This window comes from Pan paniscus, chromosome 18, assembly GCF_029289425.2.
Source record: "Pan paniscus chromosome 18, NHGRI_mPanPan1-v2.0_pri, whole genome shotgun sequence".
NCBI lineage: Eukaryota > Metazoa > Chordata > Mammalia > Primates > Hominidae > Pan > Pan paniscus.
In genome coordinates, this window is record NC_073267.2 from 66,704,066 (window position 1) to 66,726,250 (window position 22,185).

The following is a 22,185-nucleotide window of genomic DNA, read 5'->3' on the forward strand; positions in this document are numbered from 1 at the left end:
AAAGGATTTTAATTTGATTCCTGACTGCATACCTTATACAAGTCATTTCCTTGAACTTTGTCTATAAAATGGGAATGGTTATACCTCCTTCATTCTCTACTTTAGAAAATGATTGTAGGATTGAAAGGAGATGGCATGTATGAAAACCTTACTGAACAAAGTTTAAGGAATATATGTCACAGGTGCAGAGCATTTTCAAAACTTTTCATATGCATCACTGCTAACAGGACCCCTGTTGACAAAATGTATTTCAAATTGCTTTTTCTACTCAGGCACAGGCGTCTTGCTCTGTTGAAGCAAGTCAGTATCCGAGAAAACTGCTGTTCCCTTTGTTGTGATGAGGTAGCAGACACACAATTGAAGCCATGTGGACACAGGTAAGAGGATTTGTTTGGTTGTTTCCTCTTTTGTACTTTATATTAGGCAAAGTTTCATACTGTTCTTAAATTGCTAGTTCCATGGCTGTTCGTCAGGGTTTATTGTATCTAAAGCAGGCTGAATGAGGAACTAGAGTTTAAGTAGAACCTGGCTGTCTTCCAGAAAGTACCTGAAATAGAAGCAGCTGCTTGATGTGGAAGGCTGTTTTGTTTACTCAGTACTGTATTTTTGATACAATTTTGGCTTCACAAAATGTAACAGGTTTAATGCTATTTATGAGCTTCCTGGGCACTCTTTTAGTTTTAGAGCTTGCTCATTTACTTCTTATTTACAGTCAACCATTGAGAAGTTAGCAGCCTCCATGTCATCTTACTAAATTTCAGTTGTATGAGATGAACTCAGAGGGCAGCCTGGACCCTATAGAACAGAGTGAGCATCAGCAAGAGAAGCAAGTAAGATGGTCCCCAGGAAGGCTAGCCCAACTAAGTTTAGAAAGGAGAACAGCAGTTGGGCAATGTGGCGTCCTGGCCAGTCAATGTGTGCCGATTGTTTATGAGCAACACTCAAGTTGATGTTACAAGCCAGCTACCTGTAATTCATCATATCCCATACCCTGCCTTGGTCTTATTTTTGACATAGCTTTAGTCACGTGGCTCCACAGGGGTCCAGAGCCTGGAGTGATGGACCCAGTTTGTCATCCCCAGGAATGACTCAGCCTGGGCCCCTGACTCTGCCTCTCTACGTTTGTTGTCTTTTGAAACGGGTTATCTAATTGGCTGTGCACTTAAGGGAAGTAGAGTGTGTCTCATTTCACCCTTAGCTATACCAGCCTCTCTTCTGAAAGAAAGGCACAGTGATTCCAGCTGTGATTAATCCTCCCTATTACTTCTACAGCCCAGAATTTCTCAGTTTGAGCATATTTGGAGGGTTTAGTTATCAGGGCCTCACAGACAGATGCAGAGTTTAAAGGTTGGATATCTTCATGCCCTTTTTGATCTTTGTTTCTGTAAGAATGTTAAGATCTCAAACAGCAGGATCTGGTCTTAATCATCTTTGAGCTCTCTGGTCCTGTGGTCTTGCACATAATACAAGGGGTCATTAATGAGTGCTGAAATATAAAACTTTAGAACTAGGTATCTTAAGTATGATCATAGTCTCCATAGTAGATATATATCCAAAATAGAGTTGGAAGAGGATATTAAAAGAATTATAAGAAAATTTAGCTAAACTTTGAGCAGCAACAACAATTTAAAAAGGGATATAGGGACAAAGAAAGGAAACCTGGATAAAATGAATTACAAGAGTCAATCCCCAGAGGAGACTGAAAATCTAAGCATTCCTGTTACCATAAAAGAAGTTAAAATGGTTATCAAAGCTACCTTTGCCTTCTCTTCCACAAGTACTAAGGCTAGTTTCACAGGTGAACTCTTTACAACTTTTAGGGAATAGGTAGCCCAATTCTATTTAAACTTGGCCAAACCATAGAGAAAGTAGGAAAACCACAATGTTATTTTTAGTAATCATACCAAAAGCTGATAAAACTCATAAAAAGAAAATATTTTTTTTATGAATATGAATCTAAAACTCCCAAATAAAATATTAGAAAGTAAGACCTAGCAACACAACTGGCAGGGGGAGTTATCTTAGGAATGCAAGGATGGTGCAATATAGAAATCTTAGGCTGGGCACGGTGGCTCACACCTGTAATCCCAGCACTTTGGGAGGCCAAGGCGGGTGGATCACAAGGCCAGGAGTTTGAGACCAGCCTGGCCAAGACAGTGAAACCCTGTCTCTACTACAAATAACAAAAAAAATTACCCGGGCGTGGTCGTGGGTGCCTGTAATCCCAGCTACTCAGGAGGCTGAGACAAAGAATTGCTTAAACCTGGGAGGTGGAGGTTGCAGTGAGCAGAGATCGTGCCACTGCACTCCAGCCCAGGCAAGGGCAGGTTTTTTTGAGATGGAGTCTTGCTCTGTCGTCCAGGCTGGAGTACAGTGGTGTGATCTCAGCTCACTGCAGCCTCTGCCTCCCGGGTTCATGCAATTCTCCTGCCTCAGCCTCCCGAGTAGCTTGGATTACAGGCGCATGCCACCAGGCCCAGCTAATTTTTGTATTTTTAGTAGAGACGGGGTTTCACCATGTTGGCCAGGCTGGTCTCGAACTCCTGACCTAAAGTAATCCACCTGCCTTGGCCTCCCAAAAGTGCTGGGATTACAGGCATGAGTCACCATGCCCAGCCTACAATATAGAAATCTTTAATATAATTACTCAAATAGGCCAGAGGCAGGAGAGGGGCAGTTATCACTTCAAGAATGCTGAGAAAGCATTTGTTAAAATTCAATATCCATTCCTAATGGATGAAATACTACAAAACAGAAATGAATGAAGGGACGAAAACAATATAAAATAGGAATGGATGGATACTTCCATAACAATATAAAAAACACATATATTTCAGCCAAATGCTAGTATCTCTTTATTTTTTTATTTTTATTTATTTATTTATTTATTTTTTGAGACGGAGTCTCGCTCTGTCGCCCAGGCTTGAGTGCAGTGGTGTGATCTCAGCTCACTGCAACCTCCGCCTGCCGAGCTCAAGTGATTTCTCCTGCCTCAGCCTCCCAAGTAGCTGGGATTACCAGTGCCCACCACCATGCCCAGCTAATTTTTGTATTTTTAGTAGAGACGGGGTTTCACCAGCTAGCATCTTTTTAATGGTGACACATAGGAAGCATTTCAAGAGATGTTGGGATTAAGATAAGGATGCCTACTGTCACCACTATGACTTACAAAATACACAAAAATCAGTAGCTCTTCTAGCTATATGTATAATAGCAGCCAGTTAGAACATGTAATTGAAGATCCCTTTTACCATGGTTAAAAAAAAAAAGTGCTATCTAAGAATACATAGCAAGAAATATGTAGAGCGTATATGAAGAAAACTTTTAAACTACCAAAGAGTATAACAGAAGACTTAAATAAATGAGTCTCTTCTTGGATAGGAGGACCTCTCAGTATTGTAAAGGTGACAGTTTTCTCTAAACTCTAAGTTTAATTTGCTCAACATAAAAAGAGCAACATGATTTTTTTCTGGAACTTGACATGCTGATTTAAAAGTTTAAGGCAAGAAAATTCTGAAAGTTAGGGAGATGACAACCATACCACATCTTAAAATACATTAAAATAAATGTTAATAGTTTGGTCCCATTACTATATGACAAGAATGGCAGAATAATGGAATAAAATAAAAGCCCAGAAATAGAACTAACTAAAAATGAAAATTTACCATATGACAAAGGCATTGTGTCAAAACTGTGGTGAAAGATGGACTGTTTGGTAAATGATTCTGGGATAAATGGCTAGCTTTCTGGGGAGAAATATTATATCCCTACCTATATGTACACATCTGTAAGTATATGCTGTGCACATATAGTGTCTGAAAGAATGCATATGAACTTTTTACTTGTTCCACAGACTAAGACAATTGAGGATCAGAAATGTAAGATTTACTTTTTATTTACATATTCATTTTTTTAAACCATGTATAATTAGTAACCCTTTCAATGAACAAACTTGTTAACATTTTTGATTTAGTTGGCAGGCAGTTGGAGTTTGACCTTTTGAAGCATTAACTTGACTGACTTTTCTGTGTTTCTCCCCAGTGACCTGTGCATGGATTGTGCCTTGCAGCTGGAGACCTGCCCATTGTGTCGTAAAGAAATAGTATCTAGAATCAGACAGATTTCTCATATTTCATGACACATGTGAAGAGACATCGTGGACTTTTTTCTACTCAATTCCAGCCAATGTTGAAAAGAAAAAGAAAAAAAAACTCTCTAATCAGTTGTACACACATTGAAACTTATAGCCATGGCCAGATTTTATGCTAAAAATGGTAGTTTGTCAAAGACAAAATTCTCTTCGAATCTAATCCAACTTGCCAGCCCTGAGAAGATCCCTTTTAAGGCCAAGGAAAGCTGAATGCTAGCAGCCAGGCCTGTGGTACTTCCATGAAAAACCATAGCAGACAATGCCCTCCCAAGTACTGAAATCACACTGGAATCCTCCGTGTTGGGTTCATTTGATTGTTTAACACAGGATGTGTTGTGTCATTCTGAAGTTTTTATTTGGGGCAGAAGTCTTTATGGAGATGTAAATGACAGCGTTTCTGGGTTATGCATAACTTCTCACTGGTCAGAGACACCGGTGTGTCAAGCATGGATATTGCATTGCAAGACTTGAATCTATAAAAATTAGAATCACACAGTCAGTACTACAAGCAAAACAGAGAACCTGAAAGAAGGTGCACAGACTGTAAGAAAAAACCCAAGTTTGTGATATTTCAGTGATTCCAAAGAACATTCTAGGTTTTTTGTTCGTTTTTTTGTTTTTTGGGTTTTTTTTTTTTTTACTGCAGAAAATTGGTGGTATTTTCACATTCATAGTGTTTCTATCCAATTTCAGTACCCACATTTAATGAGGAAAAAATGTTTTACCAATGAAGGAGGAATTCTTAAATTAGCTGTAATGTTAGGTTGGAGAAAATTTGGTATTTAGGGTATTTTCAAGGTACCATCAAATCAGATTTCTGTTTTTTTGTTAAAAAAATTTTTTTAATCAGTATTGTTTTTACAAGTAATATACTTTGAAACTCTTGAACTAATAGTCTCAAAAACTCTAGAGGACAGTCTGAGAACACGTATTTCTATTGTTCTAAATAAATACATGTTTTTGAATAGTTCAATCATGAATTATTGACTATGTCTTCATCAAAAGTGTTAATCCCTCTCAGGGTCTCTGGTGAAGACCTTCAAGAGTTTGGTTTTTTCTCCCAGGAAATTGGAAGGTAGAATTGTAAATTCATAGAACTTCTTTTATAATGGTGTACCTCAGCAGCTGCCTTTCAATTTATGCCAAGTCCTTACAGAGTTTATACTTGAATAGTAAATATGTCTTCTGAGTTTTACAGTGTCTTAAACTCAATGCACATTTTTTTTTCTTCTTTTTCCACCCCTTCTTGTTTGTAGTTCATTATACCTGTCCTATTACAGAACTGATTTCCTTCCTGGCTGTACATGTTGGGGTGCTGGATTTTTTTCCGTGTCTTTAGTCTTCCATAAATCCAAAAATATATATATATATAAAAATATATATGTAGATACATGTTCTCTTCTTTAGCTTGTGGTGAATACAGTAATTTGCATTGAAGAATAAAACATCTGTTGCCTTTTTTGACTAAGATTTCACAACTTTCATTGGTGTATACTGCTAAGGTTCCAAGACATTATACTCTCAGACGTTAAGGGCTACTTTTGGGAGTAGGAGAGAATCAAGTATTAGAATTAAGAATAAGGCCACTTACTCATCCAGCAGATTGTTATTGAGCACCTAATATGTGCTGGGCACTGTGCCTATGTGGCATACAAAATATGCTTGTAGAGCTTATGTCTAATAAGCTTGTCTAATTATTGTCTATTATTAGGTCTAACAGTAATTTGGAAGTGGTCCAGCTGAGACTAAAGGTAGTCTGTACATTTAGTAGAGAGAGGGAAAAATAGATGGAATTAATAGATAATTTGCCAGGCAAAGGAATGCAGGAGCCTAACAGCTTTCTAAAAATCTACCCTTGAAGTTTGTTCCTAAGGTGGGGAGAAGACAATATATTTGTGTTTATTGTAACAGATCTTTAGTGGAAAAGAATAGGGTCCTAGAGAGAATGAGGGGGACCTAATTTAGATGGTGGTGGGAGTGTCAGAAGAAACCTCACTGGGGAAGTAACATTAGTGAAACTTAAAGGAGGAAGTAGGACATAGCCTGGCAGAGACTGAGGACTAGCTTCTAGGACTGGGTAGCTAGGCGAACACAACATTTTAGGCAAAGGCACTAACTGAGGAAGAATGGGTCTCAGTGGGTTTGGGGATCCGATGGAAGGCCCCTGTAACTGGAAAAATAGGAAGCAAGTAGGTAGAACAGGTAATGCTACAGTGTTGGAGAGGCCAGGGAACTGCTCATGAAGGCTATGTGAAGGATTTTCTGTTCTATACTAAGTGCAGTAGAAGGCAAAGGTGTTTAAGCATGGAAGTGCCTTGATAATTCTAACAGATGGCTCTGGCTTCTATTTGGAGAATGGAATGGAGGAGTGGGGTGGGCTGGGGGTAAAGGACAAGCAAAAAAATGGAAATAGACCAGTAAAGAAATGTGTGGTCCAGCTGAAACTAAAGGTAGTCTGTACATTTAGTGGAGAGAAGGAAAAATAGATGGAATTAATAATTTGCCAGGCAAAGGAATGCAGGAGCGTAACAGCTTTCTAAAAATCTACCCTTGAACTTTGTTCCTAAGGTGGTTTACGTTTCCTGTTCTTAACTTCTAGATCATAAAACAAAAGGGCTTCAATATTAAATTGATCAAATCATCCAGGATGGAAGCTAAGTTGTAAACTTGGAGCCACCTCAAAGGGAAAGACAGGAACTCCCTATCAAAGAAAAAACTAGGGGTTAGCAAGCTATGTGGAAGCGTAAAATCGTACATCCATATTCTGAACTGAATGTAAGCATTTAAGAGAAATTAAAAGCTAGACTTTTACTACTGATAAATTGTTACCAGGGAGAAAAACAAAAAATTATGGTATTTTGTCAGGTGATTCATTGGGGAAATGCAGCGTTTCAGCCAAAAAAAAAAGTTTTTTAATGAATTGGCCCCTTTTTAAAATGACATAGAGCAGAAGAAAGTCATGGTGCCATTTGCAGAGTGCCAGGAAACTGATTCAGTCACAAAACTGACACAATTTCACTGGCAGAAAATGACTTTTGCACAAGTTTCAACCATCTTGAATGTGTATCCATGAAAACAAACCATCCACCTAAGATCAGCTCTTTCCAGTATTGCCCATCATTTACCTTTTGCTATTTATTCACTCAGAAGAATTCCTAGTGCCAACCCCCAGTCAAAGGACTTTAAAAATGAGTATTAATGGAAAAACAGTGTATTCAAGTCAATTTTTAGTTTTGCTACAAGTGGGAAAAGGCCATTCTGTATTCAGGAGAAAACGTTCTGATTTCCAAGAATATGGTTTAACAACCCAGGGATTAGGGGCTATATAGCATGATGGTTGAAATAGGCCCTTTGGAGTGGGACTGGACCCAGGTCCCACTAATGCTTGGTTTCCCAGTCTGTAAAATGGAGATACTACCCACCTCATACCGGTTTTTTGTTTTTGTAAGGTCTCAAATATTTCAAAAGGAGACAATGTATTTATAAATGTTTAGCACACTATCTGATACATCCTTGAGTGGGTACTTTTTATCTTTATCCCTATTTGTTCCTAGAGTCAGTAAGGTTGGTGAAATGGATTAAAAGATGGCCACAAATTATTTGACATCCCTCCCGTCAAGAAATGAGGTTTATGTCTACTTTCCTTAAATTTGGGTGGCTCTGTGTCTGCTTGATCAGTGGAACACAGTGGAAGGGCTATTGTGCCAGTTTCCAGTACCAGGCCTTTAAGTGACTGCCAGCTTACATTTCAGTGTCTCTTGAAACACTTGCTCTTGGACCCAGCACCATGGTGTGAGAAAACCCAAGAATCCCCTGAATCCTATAGATGGAGAGGAACTGAAACCCCCCAAACCCCGGCCTCAGTTCTCTGGCCAATGTCCACAACTGAGAGCCAAGAGCCAACACTAATTTGCCAGCCACGTGAGTAAACTCCTTGGAGGAAGCTCCTCTAGTCCATTCCAGCTGCCCCAGCCGACACCAACTGGAATAGAGACTAGCTGGCCCTGCCCAAATTACAGATTAGTGAGCAAAATGGTTGTTTTAAGCCACTAAATTTTCAGGTGGTTTGTAACAGCAATAGATAACCAGAACAGATTAAATCAAGGTGTGTTCCTCCTCCACTCCATCAATGACTTAGGAAGGGTAGGCAAATTCATTTTGTCCAGAAATGTGTGGTATATAGAGATAGTAGGTCATGAAGAAACTCTCTGAGTTTGCTGTAAGCTGTGTGACCAGGGCTTGACTAAACAACTCAGTCCAGTAATTCAGCAAACCTTTTAAAATGCCTATCTTCCACTTGGTGCTAAACAGAGTAACTCATAATTGATGTCACCTGACCGGGTGCGGTGGCTCACGCCTGTAATCCCAACACTTTGGGAGGCCGAGGCGGGCAGACCACCAGAGGTCAGGAGTTCGAGACCATGCTGGCCAACATGGTGAAGCCCTGTCTCTACTAAAAATACAAAAATTAGCCGGGTGTGGTGGCACGCGCCTGTAATCCCAGCTACTTAGGAGGCTGAGGCAGGAGAATCCCTTAAACCCGGGAGGCAGAGATTGCAGTGAGCCGAGATTGCGCCACTGCACTCCAGCCTGGGCAACAGAGCAAGACTCCCTCTCAAAAAATAAATAGGCCGGGCGCAGTGGCTCACGCCTGTAATCCCAGCACTTTGGAAGGCCAAGGCGGGCGGATCACCTGAGGTCGGGAGTTCAAGACCAGCCTGACCAACATAGAGAAACCCCATCTCTACTAAAAACACAAAAAAATTAGACAGGCATGGTGGCGCATGACTGTAATCCTAGCTATGCGGGAGGCTGAGGCAGGAGAATCGCTTGAACCCGGTAGGCGGAGGTTGTGTTGAGCCGAGATTGCACCATTGCACTCTAGCCCGGGCAGTAAGAGCGAAACTCCATCTCAATAAATAAATAAATTAGTAATAATTTATGTCACCTTGGTCACAGCTGTCACACCCGACTGTGTCTTTGTAACCATCTTTGTTTCAGATCCCACGGATATCTATTTTACGTCCATTCAAAGATGTCTGCTAGGCCAGGCGTGGTGGCTCACACCTGTAATCCTAGCCCTTTTGGAAGCCAAGGTAGGTGGATCACCTGAGGTCAGGAGTTCGAGACCAGCCTGGCCAACATGGTGAAACCCTGTCTCTACTAAAAATACAAAAATAGCCGGGCATAGTGGCACGTACTTGTAATCCTAGCTACTCGGGGGGCTGAGGCACGAGAATCGCTTGAACCTGGGAGGCGGAAGTTGTAGCCAGCCGAGATCGTGCCACTGCCCTCCAGCCTGGGCGACAGAGCAAGACTCCGTCTCAAAAAAATAAAAAATGTCTGCTAACCCATTCTGACTGGCCACCTGACCCTCAGTTCATACCTTAAACCCCTCTAGTTCCTCTAGTCATATACCACACTTTGGCCATAAGGTATCATGCAACTAAAGAGACACAATGCTTAGTTGTCCAATCAAGAGAAATCAGCTCAAACGAATCCTTTTTCAAAGTTTGGCGTTTTGAAGAGGCCTTTTCCTGAAAGGTATCTGATTCCTGATTGCGTGGCTCAAAATAGTTCTTCAATTCTCATCTTGTATAATTAGTCAAGAAACCAATTACTGCCGAGTAATCTTTATGATGCGAAGATTATAATGTAAATTACAAGACATCTACTTGCGATGGGGCTTTCCTTCCACGAGGGGTAGGAACTGTCTTGAAATCAGACGTCAGCATCACCTGGTTCAAGGGATAAGGGACTGGCTCTCCAGCGACTTGGCAACTTACAAGCGCTCTTTAAACACGCCTTAAACTACTTATTTAATCCTCCACACTCAGGGAGGCGCAATTTATTCTCGAGTTGCGAGTGAGGAAATTCTGGCTCGTGGCTTCGATTCCTTCATCCGTACAATGGGGGCGACTTGAGACGGAGTTCCCACACAACGGGTGCTCGCCGAAGCGCCGCATCCCTCCGCACTCCCTTCCGGGACTTCCTCTCCCTGTCTTGCCCCGCCCCGGCATCGGTAACGCTCGCCTGTGATTGGCTGCCGGCCGGCCGTGAGGCGGTGGAAGGGGTTGCGGTGGCCATGGTGACAGGAGGCGGGGCGCCGCGCCCCTCCGGCAGTCACCGAGCCCCGGACCTGCGGCGTCGGCGGCGCGCGCAGAGGGCCAGGCGGGCGTAGAGGCCGGACCGACGCGTGGCGGCAGCGGGTATCCAAGGCCGGACCTGGCGCGCAGGCGCTGACCCGACCTGGCAGTGAGCTGGCCGCGGCCTTGGCTGAGAGGCCTTAACCCCGCCGGGCCGCCGCGCCCTGCATGCGAGTTGGGCCGCGGGCGGGGTTGGAGCCTACTCGGGGCGACTGCGATGGACGCCTTAGAAGGAGAGAGCTTTGCGCTGTCTTTGTGAGTAGCTCCTCCAGGGCGCAGGCGACTTGGGGCCGGAGGCAGCGGGCGTTCGCCCCGGGCCTGACCCTATAAAACAGGTGTCCTTAGGGGCCGGGCCGGGCCGGGCCGGGCCGGGCAGGGTGGGGGCCGCCAAGGCGCCGTCCCAGCTCCAGGCCTTCGTTTTGTAGAGTACTAAGGCTGCAGGTTTCAGGCCCCGCAGGACAGGAGTGCGAGGCGGGTGTCACCGTTGATCAGCGCCTCCATCACAATCCCCAGCCGCCAACCCTCAGCTGTCAGCAAAGCCTGGAGGGGTTGAGCGCCCGAGGTCCCTCCACCCCTCCCTGGCCCCCGCCTCCCGGACTCCTGACCAAATGACCCCCCCTGGCAGGTGTTTCGCCCGTGCCGGGTTCATGCTCACAAGCAGACAGGTATGGGGTGATAGCTAAGAGCCTGGAGAACAAGTTTTTATTAAAGTGGAGTCATGACATTGAACGTTCATGTCACAAACGTGCCGAGTGTGTTTTCTTCTGTTTGGACTTACTAGATCAATCAGTCATTCTTAATCGTTGAAGATGGGTGATGGGAAGTTCGTTTTGCTACTCTTTTTTCTCTTGTGCATGTTTGAAAACGTCCATACTAAAAACATTTTTTTAATGCATTATTTGAAATAGCACCTAATCCAGGCATGTTTTTCAGCTCCTCCGCCTCTGATGCAGAATTTGATGCTGTGGTTGGATATTTAGAGGACATTATCATGGGTAAGCTTTTAAGATACTGTTTTTAAGGACTTGCTTGTTTCTTTAAGGACATTGAAATCAATTTGGAGAGTTAATTTTAAAAAGAGAAAACATCAAGCTGCCTGCAATTTTTAATGTAGCACAATGTAATACTTAAGTAAAGGCTTACTGCAGTTTGTCTTAGAAACAAACAGCCCAGTACTCCTGAAAACATCTAATAAGCATAGATTCAGAGGCTGGAAGGGACTGACTCAGGCTAATAGGGCACCAGCAGTGTGGCGTTCTTCGCAAAACTATAGGAAATAATGATCTACTCTATTTCTTATGTAGGGTAAGAGCAATTTCAATTTTAGATAGTTTTGAGTTTTAACATCTTCATGCCATAAAACACATAAAACCAGGCCAGGTGCGGTGGCTAACGCCTGTAATCCCAGCACTTTGGGAGGCCGAGGCGGGCGGATCACGAGGTCAGGAGATCAAGACCATCCTGGCTAACACTGTGAAACCCTGTCTGTACTAAAAATACAAAAAAAATTAGCCGGGCGTGGTGGTGGGCGCCTGTAGTCCCAGCTACTCAGGAGGCTGAGGCAGGAAAATGGCGTGAACCTGGGAGGTGGAGCTTGCAGTGATCCGAGATCGTGCCACTTCACTCCAGCCTGGGCGACAGAGCGAGACTCCGTCTGGAAAAAATAAAAATGAAAATAAACACATAAAACCATAACCATAAGCACACATGGCCATAAAGAAAACAAGGTATTAAGCTTCAGCTGGTTCTGTATTTTCCTAGGTTTTGAGTTCCTACTTGTGGATGTATTTGGGCATCCATGAAACCTGCTAAGTAACAGACAAGCAGTAACAGTCCCCAGAGGTTTAAGACAAGTATGTAGGAGGGGAAAACTTACATTTGAGAAAATTCTGTTGACTTTAAGTTTTATGAGAATTGAGAAAAGAACACTGTTATTTGGTGTTATTGGCTGTATGGCTTAATCCATTTAGTATGAAAATTACTGACCAAGTTTTTATACCTTCAGGTATAAAGGTTCATGCCCTTAACTCCTGAATATAGATGTTTCATCATTAAGCTCGTTTCCCATGTGGACTTGGGGATTTCTGGGGAATACTGAAGAATCCATTCAGTTCTCTTGCCTATTATACCCTATATGCTATGGGAAAATGAGCCTTCTGTGAGCCTACGGTATTTATCCCAAGGTCTGGGTCCTTTCTGAAACTTTCCTTTTATTTTTAGAAATAATCTATTCAGTTGTTAAAATTCCTTATTCCGGGCTGGGTACGGTGGCTCACACCTATAACCCCAACACTTTGGGAGGCCAGCGCAGGTGGATTGCTTGAGTCTAGGAGTTCGAGACCAGCCTAGGCACCATAGGGAGAACCCTGTCTCAATTAAAAAAAAAAAAATTCCCTATTCCCTATCATTTATTACGTGTTCACTATGAACTAATCTATTTACGTGAATTCTCATCTAAATTCCACTTCCAATCCTATATGATAACTACCATAAACCATTCTTATTTTCCAGATAAATGTGTTTATATGGGGGTTAGAGAAATTAAGTAACTTACCCAAGGTCACACAATTAGTAAGTAGCTGAGATGCGATTCGAACCCAGACGGGCTAGCCTCTTTCAGACCCCATAATTTTAATCACTACACTGTTTCCACAACTGCTGTGGAAGTTATATCAAAATAAGAGAGAACCAATTCATTCCTTTTCAGACAAGTAATGTCAGGGAGTTCCCAAGCCACCCTGTGTGGATATGGTGAAAATGGACTGAAGGATGGTGGTGATCATTGCACAACAATGTAAACATACTTAAAGCCACTGAGCTGTGTGCTTAAACATTAAAATGATAAAAAAAAAATTGTATATCTCACCACAATTTAAAAAGAAAACAGGGCTGGGTGCGGTGGCTCACACCTGTAATCCCAGCACTTTGGGAGGCGGAGGCAGGCAGATCACCTGAGGTCGGGAGTTTGAGATCAGCCTAGCCAACATGATGAAACCCTGTCTCTACTAAAAATACAAAATTAGGCTGGCGAGGTGGCACACACCTGTAATCCCAGCTACTCAGGAGGCTAAGGCAGTAGAATCTTTTGAACCCTGGAGGTGGAGGTTGCAGTGAACCGAGATCGCACCATTGCACTCCAGCCTGGGCAACAAGAGAAACTCCAGCTCAAAAAAAAAAAGAAAGAAAGAAAGAAAAAGAAAACAGGATTGGGCTATTTCAACATCAGGGTCCCATTTAATACCCTCTTAAAACATCAGCTTTCCTTCCAGAGACTGACCATTGAGAAAGCAGTACTGCTGACATAGATCCTGCCTACTTATAAATCATAATGGTTGGTAATCTCCATTAAAAAGAATAAATTTTCCCCATTGTGGTTCAGATGACGAGTTCCAGTTATTACAGAGAAATTTCATGGACAAGTACTACCTGGAGTTTGAAGACACAGAAGAGAATAAACTCATCTACACACCTATTTTTAATGAATACGTAAGTAGATTTCTATGTCTCCTACCAGGAGGTCAGAGTTTTTTAAAAATTTAAATTTAGATTCAAAAGACATTGAAATTTGCTGCCTTTTAAAATATGCCACCAGTACACTTCCAGGAATCCTCATTAGCATCTGGTTTAAGTTCATTTTCCTCTGCACAGCCTTTGGGGCTATTTTCCAAAAGGCTTTCAGGCAAATATTTGATTAACTCATCAGCTTCTTATTTAAAAGAAGTTTGACCTGGGCTTGGTAGCACACCTGTAGTGCCAGCTATTTGGGAGGCTGAGGTGGAAGAATCACTTGAGCTCAGGAGTTTGAGACCAGCCTGGGCAACACAGCAAGATCTCTGTCTCTAAAAAAAAAAATAATAATAATAAAGATAATAAATAAAAGACGTTTGGCTTATCATAATCCTGCTTTTAATCACAGTACATGAGTTCTTCATACCTTGCATTTGCATGCTTTTGACAAACCTTTCTGCTTTCACATACTCTTTCTTTCTTCTATATAATCCAGTCATATATGCATGACTATTAAGTAAAAGTGAAAACTGAGACCAAGATCACTAACTATTTGGTGGAAAAACCAAGACTGGAACCCAGGAACCTCAGCTCGTCACCCTTGGGTCTCTACACTTTACCCTGAGGCCTCTTAACAGCCCCCTGGGATTCTGTCATCTAAGAATCCATTTCGGCCTCCAGGACTTTATTTTCTTAACACAGAAGCATGGCATAAACAAACCTGCCCAGAAGGAACCTGTGACTGCCTCCATGTCCGTATGTTCTGTTACACAGATGCCCTCTACCCAGGAGGCAAAGCCCCCACTTACTGCATCCTGCACTGGGTTGTGGGTGTGGGCACCGTGCTACTCACTGTCTCCACCTGTGTCAGAGCATCCACCCTGTTACAGCACCATTATCAGCTAATGCTTCTCTTCCACACCAGGCTGAGTACTTCTCCAGGACAGGAGCTGTGTTTTGGTCCTCTTTGGTATCCTTGGCACTCAGTGTAGATTGTGGCACACAGACCTCAGGAAATGTTTAGAAAGGGCTGGGCAGGCTTTCTGAAAAGAAGTCTTGTTTTCCCAAAGTATGGTCTCACCAAAATCCTTTCCACTGTTGCAGATTTCTTTGGTAGAAAAATACATTGAAGAACAGCTGCTGCAGCGGATTCCTGAGTTCAACATGGCAGCCTTCACCACAACATTACAGTGAGTTGAGCTTGACTGATTTTTGTGTTTTGTTTTGTTTTCTCACTTTCTTCCTTCCCTAGGCTGACCAAAAGACGCTCCTTGTTTGTTTTCCTGTGCATGCCGTTGGTGGTTAGGTCCTATGGAGGAAGCCCTCAAACCTTTTAATGAAATCTTGAAAAGATCAGGCATTGGCTCACTCTTGTGTTCTCAGTGCTTTGGGAGGCCAAGGGAGGAGGATCACTTGAGCCCAGGAGTTCAAGACCAGCCTGGGTGACATAGTGAGGCCCCGACCCTACAAAAAATAAATTAGTCAGGTGTGGTGTTGCATACCTGTGGGCCTAGCTACTCAGGAGGCTGAGGCTGGAGAATCCCTTGAGCCCAGGAGTTCAAGGCTACAGTGAGCTATAATTGCACCCCTGCACTCCTGCCTGGGTGACAGAACAAGACCCAGTCTCTAAAAAAACAAAACAAAAATAATGCGGGGGGTGGGGCTGAGGTGGTGGAAACAAAAACGAAAGCAATCTTGAGGACTGTCTCATCATTCATTCACGAAACAGCCATCTGTTCCGTTTGCAGGCACCATAAGGATGAAGTGGCTGGTGACATATTCGACATGCTGCTCACCTTTACAGATTTTCTGGCTTTTAAAGAAATGTTTTTGGACTACAGAGCAGTAAGTTACTACTCCTATTTATTTAGCCACTTTGAGCCACTTAGAAAATTCCAGGTAGAAATACCGAACATGAACCTCCCACGCTTCCCCCATCATTCTCCCTTCAAACTGGCCGATGAGGCATCAGAAGAGTGAGCTGCTATTCTGTTGTGGCTGGGAACTTCTCATGTTTTCATGAAACAAGCCCAGGTACCAACTTAGAGTTCCTAATCAGAAGGACAAAACCGAAAAAGCAGGTCTCAGGTCTCATTCTGCCTTGCCTTTCTTTTATTTATTTTTTTTTTGAGATAGAGTTTTGCTCTTGTCACCCAGGCTGGAGTGCAGTGGCACCATCTTGGCTCACTAGAACCTCTGCCTTCCAGGTTCAAGCAATACTCCTGCCTCAGCCTCCCGAGTAGCTGATACTACAGGCACCTGCCACCACGCCCAGCTAATTCTTGTATTTTTAGTAGAGACGGGGTTTCACCATGTTGGCCAGGCTGGTCTCAAACTCCTGAAGCATGGTCCGCCTTGGCCTCTCAAAGTGTTGGGATTACAGGCGTGAGCCACCACACCTGGCCCTGGCTTGCTTTTCATATAATGCAAGCTCTTTATAAGAAAAATAGGAGACTGGGCATGGTAACTCACACCTATAATCCCAGCACTTTGGGAGGCCGAGGCAGGCAGATGGCTTCAGCTCAAGAGTTTGAGACCAGCCAAGGCAACATGGCAAAACCCTGTCTCTATGAAAAATACAAAAATTAGCTTGGTGTGCTGGTGTGCATCTGTAGTCTCAGTCAGCTACTTTGGGGGCTGGGTGGGAGGACCGCTTGAGCCCAGAAGGTTGAGACTGCTGTGAGCTGTGATTGTACTGCTACAGTCCAGCCTGGGTGACAGAGTCAGACCCTGTGTCAAAAAAAAAAAAAAGAAAAGAAAAAGAAATGGTGTTGGGTGTGGTTGTGCATGCCTGTAGTCCCAGCTACTTCGAAGGCTGAGGCAGGAGAACCACTTGAGCCTAGGAGTTTGGGGCTGTATTACACAGCAGTGGTGCCTGTGAATAGCCACTGCACTCCAGCCTGGGCAACATAGCAAGACCCCTATCTCAAAAAAAAAAAAAAAAAAAGAAAGAAAGAAAAATGTTTTCCAGTGAAGGGAGGTATATTTTAAGAGTGCATCTTAAGAATGACCAGGGCCAGGCTGGACACAGTGGCTCATACTTACAATTCCAGCGCTTTGGGAGGCCAAGGCAGGAGAATCACTTGAGCCCAGGAGTTCAAGACCAGCCTAAGTGACATATCAAGACCCTGTCTCTACAAAAATAAAAATAAAAAAGTTAGCCAGCTGTAGTGGTGCACACCTGTAGTCCTAGCTACTCAGGAGGCTGAGGCAGGAGGACCACTTGAGCCCAGGAATTCCAGGCAGCAGTTAGCTGTGATCAAGCCACTATACTCCAGCCTGGGTGACAGAGCAAGACCCTACCTCTTTAAAAATAATATTAAAAAAAATTAAGACTAGGGCAGGCCAGTATTGAGCAGAAATGCAGAATAACCAATAACCTGTGTTCCCTTCCTATGTACTCTGGAGGTCCACGTTCCCACCTTCAGCTCTGCCTTCCCCATGTCAGAGGCAAGATTCCAAGCCAGGGCTCTTTCTAGTCCTTCCTTTGGTTGTTTTCTCATATAGGAAAAAGAAGGCCGAGGACTGGACTTAAGCAGTGGCTTAGTGGTGACTTCATTGTGCAAATCATCTTCTCTGCCAGCTTCCCAGAACAATCTGCGGCACTAGGTCCTACCTCCAGCCAATGAATGGGATCATTCTGGATGTCACCAGCCCAATAGGCTCAGCTCATGATGACAGAACACATCTTGGAAAGACTGACTCTGTTATGTAACTCTTCATTTATGTTAAGTATTAATAGGTCAAAACCAAAATGACCTAACCCTCCTGGACCTATTTATCCTGAAACACCTTCTTGTATTCATTAACCATAGTACTCCTCCCCACCTCAAGTAGACACCTCTCTCAGGAGCTTCTGAGTCAGACGCCTCTGGAGCGAGCCCTATGTCAGGCACTCCACCTGGGGGGCCCTTCCCCAGCATACCTGCTGGTGTGTAAGTGTGGACTAACCCGCCGCCACCACCCTCTGTTCCAGCAGGCTCTGCATGAATCTTTGTGCACTTGCACCTCTTTTTCACATGGGCCACAGTTTCAGTACTTCAGCCTCAGTGGGGTTCCTGATGTTTATCTAGGGTGTTACTCAAGCCCAGTTTGAGATTTTGGAGTCTCCTGTGATCACATCTTGTCTCGGCTGTAGGAATCAACAGAAGGAGACGTCCTCTACATAAAAGCTCCATGTGAAAAGCTACTCCTAGTCTTAACATTTGCAGTCCTTGTGTCACTGTCTTCTGGTCCTGATGTAGTCCCACTGTTTCTAGAAGTCTCTTTTAAGCATTATTTTTGAAAAAAAAATATTTTTATAGATGAATACTCAGGCTAACCTAGTGGATGTGATCTTGGAACTTCCATGATTATCCACTTAAAGATCAAAGTATTATATGCTGTGTGCTTTTTAGGTGTTAGTACTGTGAAGGCAAAAATGCTTTCTACATTGACATTCATTCCTATCTTACTGGGCACCTATGAATGTATGCTGTGTGCTAGAAATAGACTAAAACATATTCCTATAGCATGTTAGTGTGTTTGCATGTTTGCTGAAAATCCTTTGTGTATAAACCAGTTTGTAAGGTTCTCTGGGTTAGGTAGGGACTCTGCAGTTTCTTCCTGTCAAAATCTCTCCTACCAAGATGGTGTTCCACTGTCCAGCCCAGCATGAGTAGCAGGTAGAGCACAGCTTTACTGGCTGTTTGTATGCTTTGGTTTAGTGCAATGTGTGGTAGATTACTTATCAGAAAACATATATGTCATCTCTAGAACGAGGAAAAAGCATAGTAGTTCAATTCCGAGTGTGTCCCTTTGATTTTTTTTAATAGTAAAAATAAGAATCTGTACTGACTTTTCACTTGGCCATTCTGGTTTTAAAGGACAAGCTACAAGCTCTGTGTTTCTGTACTGATGTGTCACTTATTAAATACTTTTGTACCATGAGTAAAATTTCAGGTGTTTCGCAAGAACCACCATTCTCAATGAGTTGTACTCTTTCTTTAATGTAGCCACTGCCATAAGGTTATTATTGCTTTGGCCTTTTTTTTTTTTTTTTTTTAAATGCCACCTCTCCTGGGCTTGCTTTCCCTTGCTTTGTCTATAAATGGGACGGTCCACCACAGCCCAGGCATGCTGGGGGCACTTGCTAAGACCTGTGGACCAGCCTGCCTACTTGAGAAAAGGCCAGTGGACAAGTCCAGAGATTAAATGATGAAAAAACGATGATAAAGGCAAATTGGTTTTTCACCCTTTTTTTTTTTCTTTTTTTTGGGAATGGAGTTTTGCTTTTGTTGCCCAGGCTGGAGTGCAATGGCACGATCTCGGCACACTGCAACCTCCACCTCCCGAGTTCCAGTGATTCTGCTGCCTCAGCCTCCCAAGCAGCCGGGATTATAGGTGTCCACAAACACGCCCAGCTAATTTTTGTATTTTTAGTAGAGACAGGGTTTCACCATGTTGGTCAGGCTGGTCTTGAACTCCTGACTTCAGGTGATCACCCACCTCCCAAAGTGCTGGGATCACAGATGTGAGCCACGATGCCTGGCTGGTTTTTCACCCTTTCTGCTCAGAAAAAAGGAGGCAAGTCTGTTGTCACTTAATATTATAAGTAGACATTCTGATTTCTTTTAAAATAAACTAGCAGCCTGTCTCTCCATCCTCAGACACTTAGACTGTGATGTCAGGTGCCACCTTTGATGGGGCTCCCACCTGCCCTGGGGTGAGGAAGCCCCAGTCCTCTTGCTTAGGACTCCTCCCCAGTGGGAAGCAATAGTCACACAAACTGCTGAGCCTTAGCATTGACTGAATGCCTTTAATGTCCCCCCAGAAACAGGCTTTTGATTCATGTTGGAAACATAAGCGGGGTGAGCTCTCTAACTTGCCTGGGATTTTGTTTTACATTTAAGTGCATTGCCCTTCCTTAAAACCAAACTCTTATAACTTACTTACTCCTGGAAGGACTAATTTATTATTCAAACTCTGAGACTTTAGAGTAAAAAGTGATGCTATTAATATTTATACCAGGGCCAAGTGTGGTGGTTCGTGCCTATAATCTCAGCACTTTGGGAGGCTGAGGTGGGAGGATCACTTGAAGCTGGGAGTTTAAGACCAGCCTAAGCAATATAGCGAGACCCAATGTCTACACAAAATTTGAAAATCAGCCGGGCACAGTGGCTCACGCCGGTAATCCCAGCACTTTGGGAGGCCGAGACGGGCAGATCACGAGGTCAGGAGACTGAGACCATCCTGGCTAACACGGTGAAACCCTGTCTCTACTAAAAATACAAAACATTAGCCAGGCATGGTGGCACGCACCTGTAGTCCCAGTTACTCGGGAGGCTGAGGCAGGAGAATCGCTTGAATCTGGGAGGCAGAGGTTGCAGTGAGCCGAGATCACGCCACTGCAGTCCAGCCTGGGTGACAAAGTGAGACTCCGTCTCAAAAAAAAAAAAAAAAAAATTAGCTGGGCATGGTGGCCTGCACTTGTAGCCCAAGCTACTGAGGAAGCTGAGGTGGGAGGATTGCTTGAGCCTGGGCAGTCAAGGCTGCAGTGAGCTGTAGTTGCGGCACTGTACTCCAACCTGGGCAAGAGAGCAAGACCCTGTCTCTTTAAAAAAAAAAAAAAAAACAATCAGCCAGGTGTGGTGGCTCACACCTGTAATCCCAGCACTTTGGGAGGCTAAGGCAGGCAGATCACGAAGTCAGGAGATCAAGACCATCCTGGCTAACATGGTGAAACCCCATCTCTACTAAAAATACAAAAAATCAGCTGGGCGTGGTGGCGCTCACCTGTAGTCAGCTACTCAGGAGGCTGAGGCAGGAGAATTGCTTGAACCCAGAAGGCAGAGATTGCAGTGAGCCAAGATTGCGCCATTGCACTCCAGCCTGGGCACTAGAGCAAGACTCGGTCTCCAAAAAATAAAAATAAAAAATAACAAAATAAAAGGGTACAGAGGGTACCTAGAAATGCTTTTACCTTATTGTTCAGAGAACGTTGCTCTGTGGTGTTGGAAAAATAAGCTCAGGAGTACTCGGCTGCTTTCCTCTGCTGTCTCTACCAGTCTGAGCAGGCAGCATGGCCAGCCACCTTGATTATATGACCTCCAAGCTTCACAGACTTTCAAGGTAGATGATATTGTTGAAATCTTTGATTCAGTAAGCTCACCTAACCTGCCCAAAGCAAGGGTGACTAAGTTATTGTCAAACTGAGTCACTTGTGAGAATAAAAGGCCGTGCTATTCTACTTATGCCAGCACAAACAGCATAAACCAGGACTGTTCCAGACCCAGCAAGCAGGAAGTATAGGCAGCCTTCCTCCGGTCAAAGAGTTCGCAGGTGGTGCTGAACGACTCCAGAACGTGAACTGCCCTACAGCAGGCATCTTCTACAGTCAAGCTGAGGTCTCCTGGAGGTTACAAGCACCTGTAAAAGTGATTTGCCAACATCTTGTCCAAATAATTTCTCTCATCTTTATTTTTATTAAAAAAAAATAAAACAGTCACCACCAACCACATAACAACTCGCCAGGCAAGGCCTTGCTTCCCTCCCTCCTTTGCGTCCCATGTGCCTAGTCAGCAAGGTCGGGGAGGCAGTCGGCACTGATGTTAGCTTCGCCCAAAGGGAGTATTACAGAGAGAGGCTTGGGAAAGGGAAGGAAACCTGGACAGGCTTTTCAGCATTGAGAAATCACTTAAAACTGATTTGCTTTCAGTAACTGGTATGTCTGAAATGCAGGGAGGGAAGACCATGCTGTCAGCAATCAACCCACTTTTTATAGGTTGGCTCCAGGGAGAGGTTGGTCGAAACGGTATTTAAAGGAAGGAGAGTGGTTTCACGAGCTTGCTCAGCTCTCCTGGAACAAAGACTAAGGTGCTACGTGTTGCTTGTTAGGCTTATACTACGGCGGGTCTGGGGCTGCAGGTCTGGAGTCCTTGTTAGTGCATTTAGTGCTGGTGAGAAGGGTGGGCCCCAGTCTTGGACGCTGAAGTCCTCTAAAGACAAGGCAGAGACACAGCCTCAGATCCCCCGTCACCTTCCACTGAATAAGGGGGATGGAGAAGAGGTCTCAGCAGTTGGCCTCCTGCAAGCCGAGATGCCTGCCAGCCTGGGCCTGCTTCCTTAGCGCTGTGAGAGCTTATGTCTGACGGGCAGAGAGGAGCAAATGCAGTCCCTGTTGGGCTGACTCCACGCAGGGCTCCCCAGCTTCAGGCTTGCAGGGTGACCCTGCTCTGTGACCCAGCGGCGGCTTCAGCCCCAGAGGGGGCCGTGGCACAGGTGGTTTAGGCATAGCCGCCAGCCATCTGACTGGTGGCCGCATTGCTGCCTACTCCTCGCCAGGCCTGGTAGCTGAAGAAGGCACTCACTCCATAGGCGATCATCACCAAACACGCAAAGAAC

The 22,185-nt window shown here is 44.0% G+C and overlaps 3 protein-coding genes across 8 annotated transcripts in view; 2 read left to right on the forward strand and 1 right to left on the reverse strand.

Moving 5' to 3' along the window:
* RSPRY1 (ring finger and SPRY domain containing 1) overlaps positions 1-5,620 on the forward strand; it is a 51,976-nt gene extending 46,356 nt beyond the window's left edge. For all 6 annotated transcript variants that reach the window (XM_034940238.3, XM_003823750.6, XM_008977421.4 and 3 more), the window contains exons 14-15: positions 273-377; positions 4,042-5,620. In XM_034940238.3, coding sequence (XP_034796129.1) covers positions 273-377; positions 4,042-4,138 — 202 coding nt within the window. In that variant the 3' untranslated portion in view covers positions 4,139-5,620. The remainder of the gene's footprint in view (positions 1-272; positions 378-4,041) is intronic.
* A 4,594-nt stretch (positions 5,621-10,214) lies between these two features.
* Positions 10,215-18,771, forward strand: ARL2BP (ADP ribosylation factor like GTPase 2 binding protein). The gene is made up of 6 exons (XM_034940248.2): positions 10,215-10,551; positions 11,230-11,291; positions 13,676-13,782; positions 14,908-14,993; positions 15,552-15,648; positions 17,311-18,771. Exons 1-6 carry the CDS (start codon positions 10,514-10,516, stop codon positions 17,410-17,412), a joined length of 492 nt encoding a protein of 163 aa, XP_034796139.1. The 5' UTR covers positions 10,215-10,513; the 3' UTR covers positions 17,413-18,771.
* Positions 18,772-21,243: 2,472 nt separating this feature from the next.
* The window catches only part of PLLP (plasmolipin), a 28,672-nt gene continuing 27,730 nt past the window's right edge, over positions 21,244-22,185 (reverse strand). The window contains exon 4 of the mRNA XM_008977415.3: positions 21,244-22,184. Within this exon, the coding sequence (XP_008975663.1) occupies positions 22,068-22,184 (117 nt within the window). The 3' untranslated portion in view covers positions 21,244-22,067. The remainder of the gene's footprint in view (position 22,185) is intronic.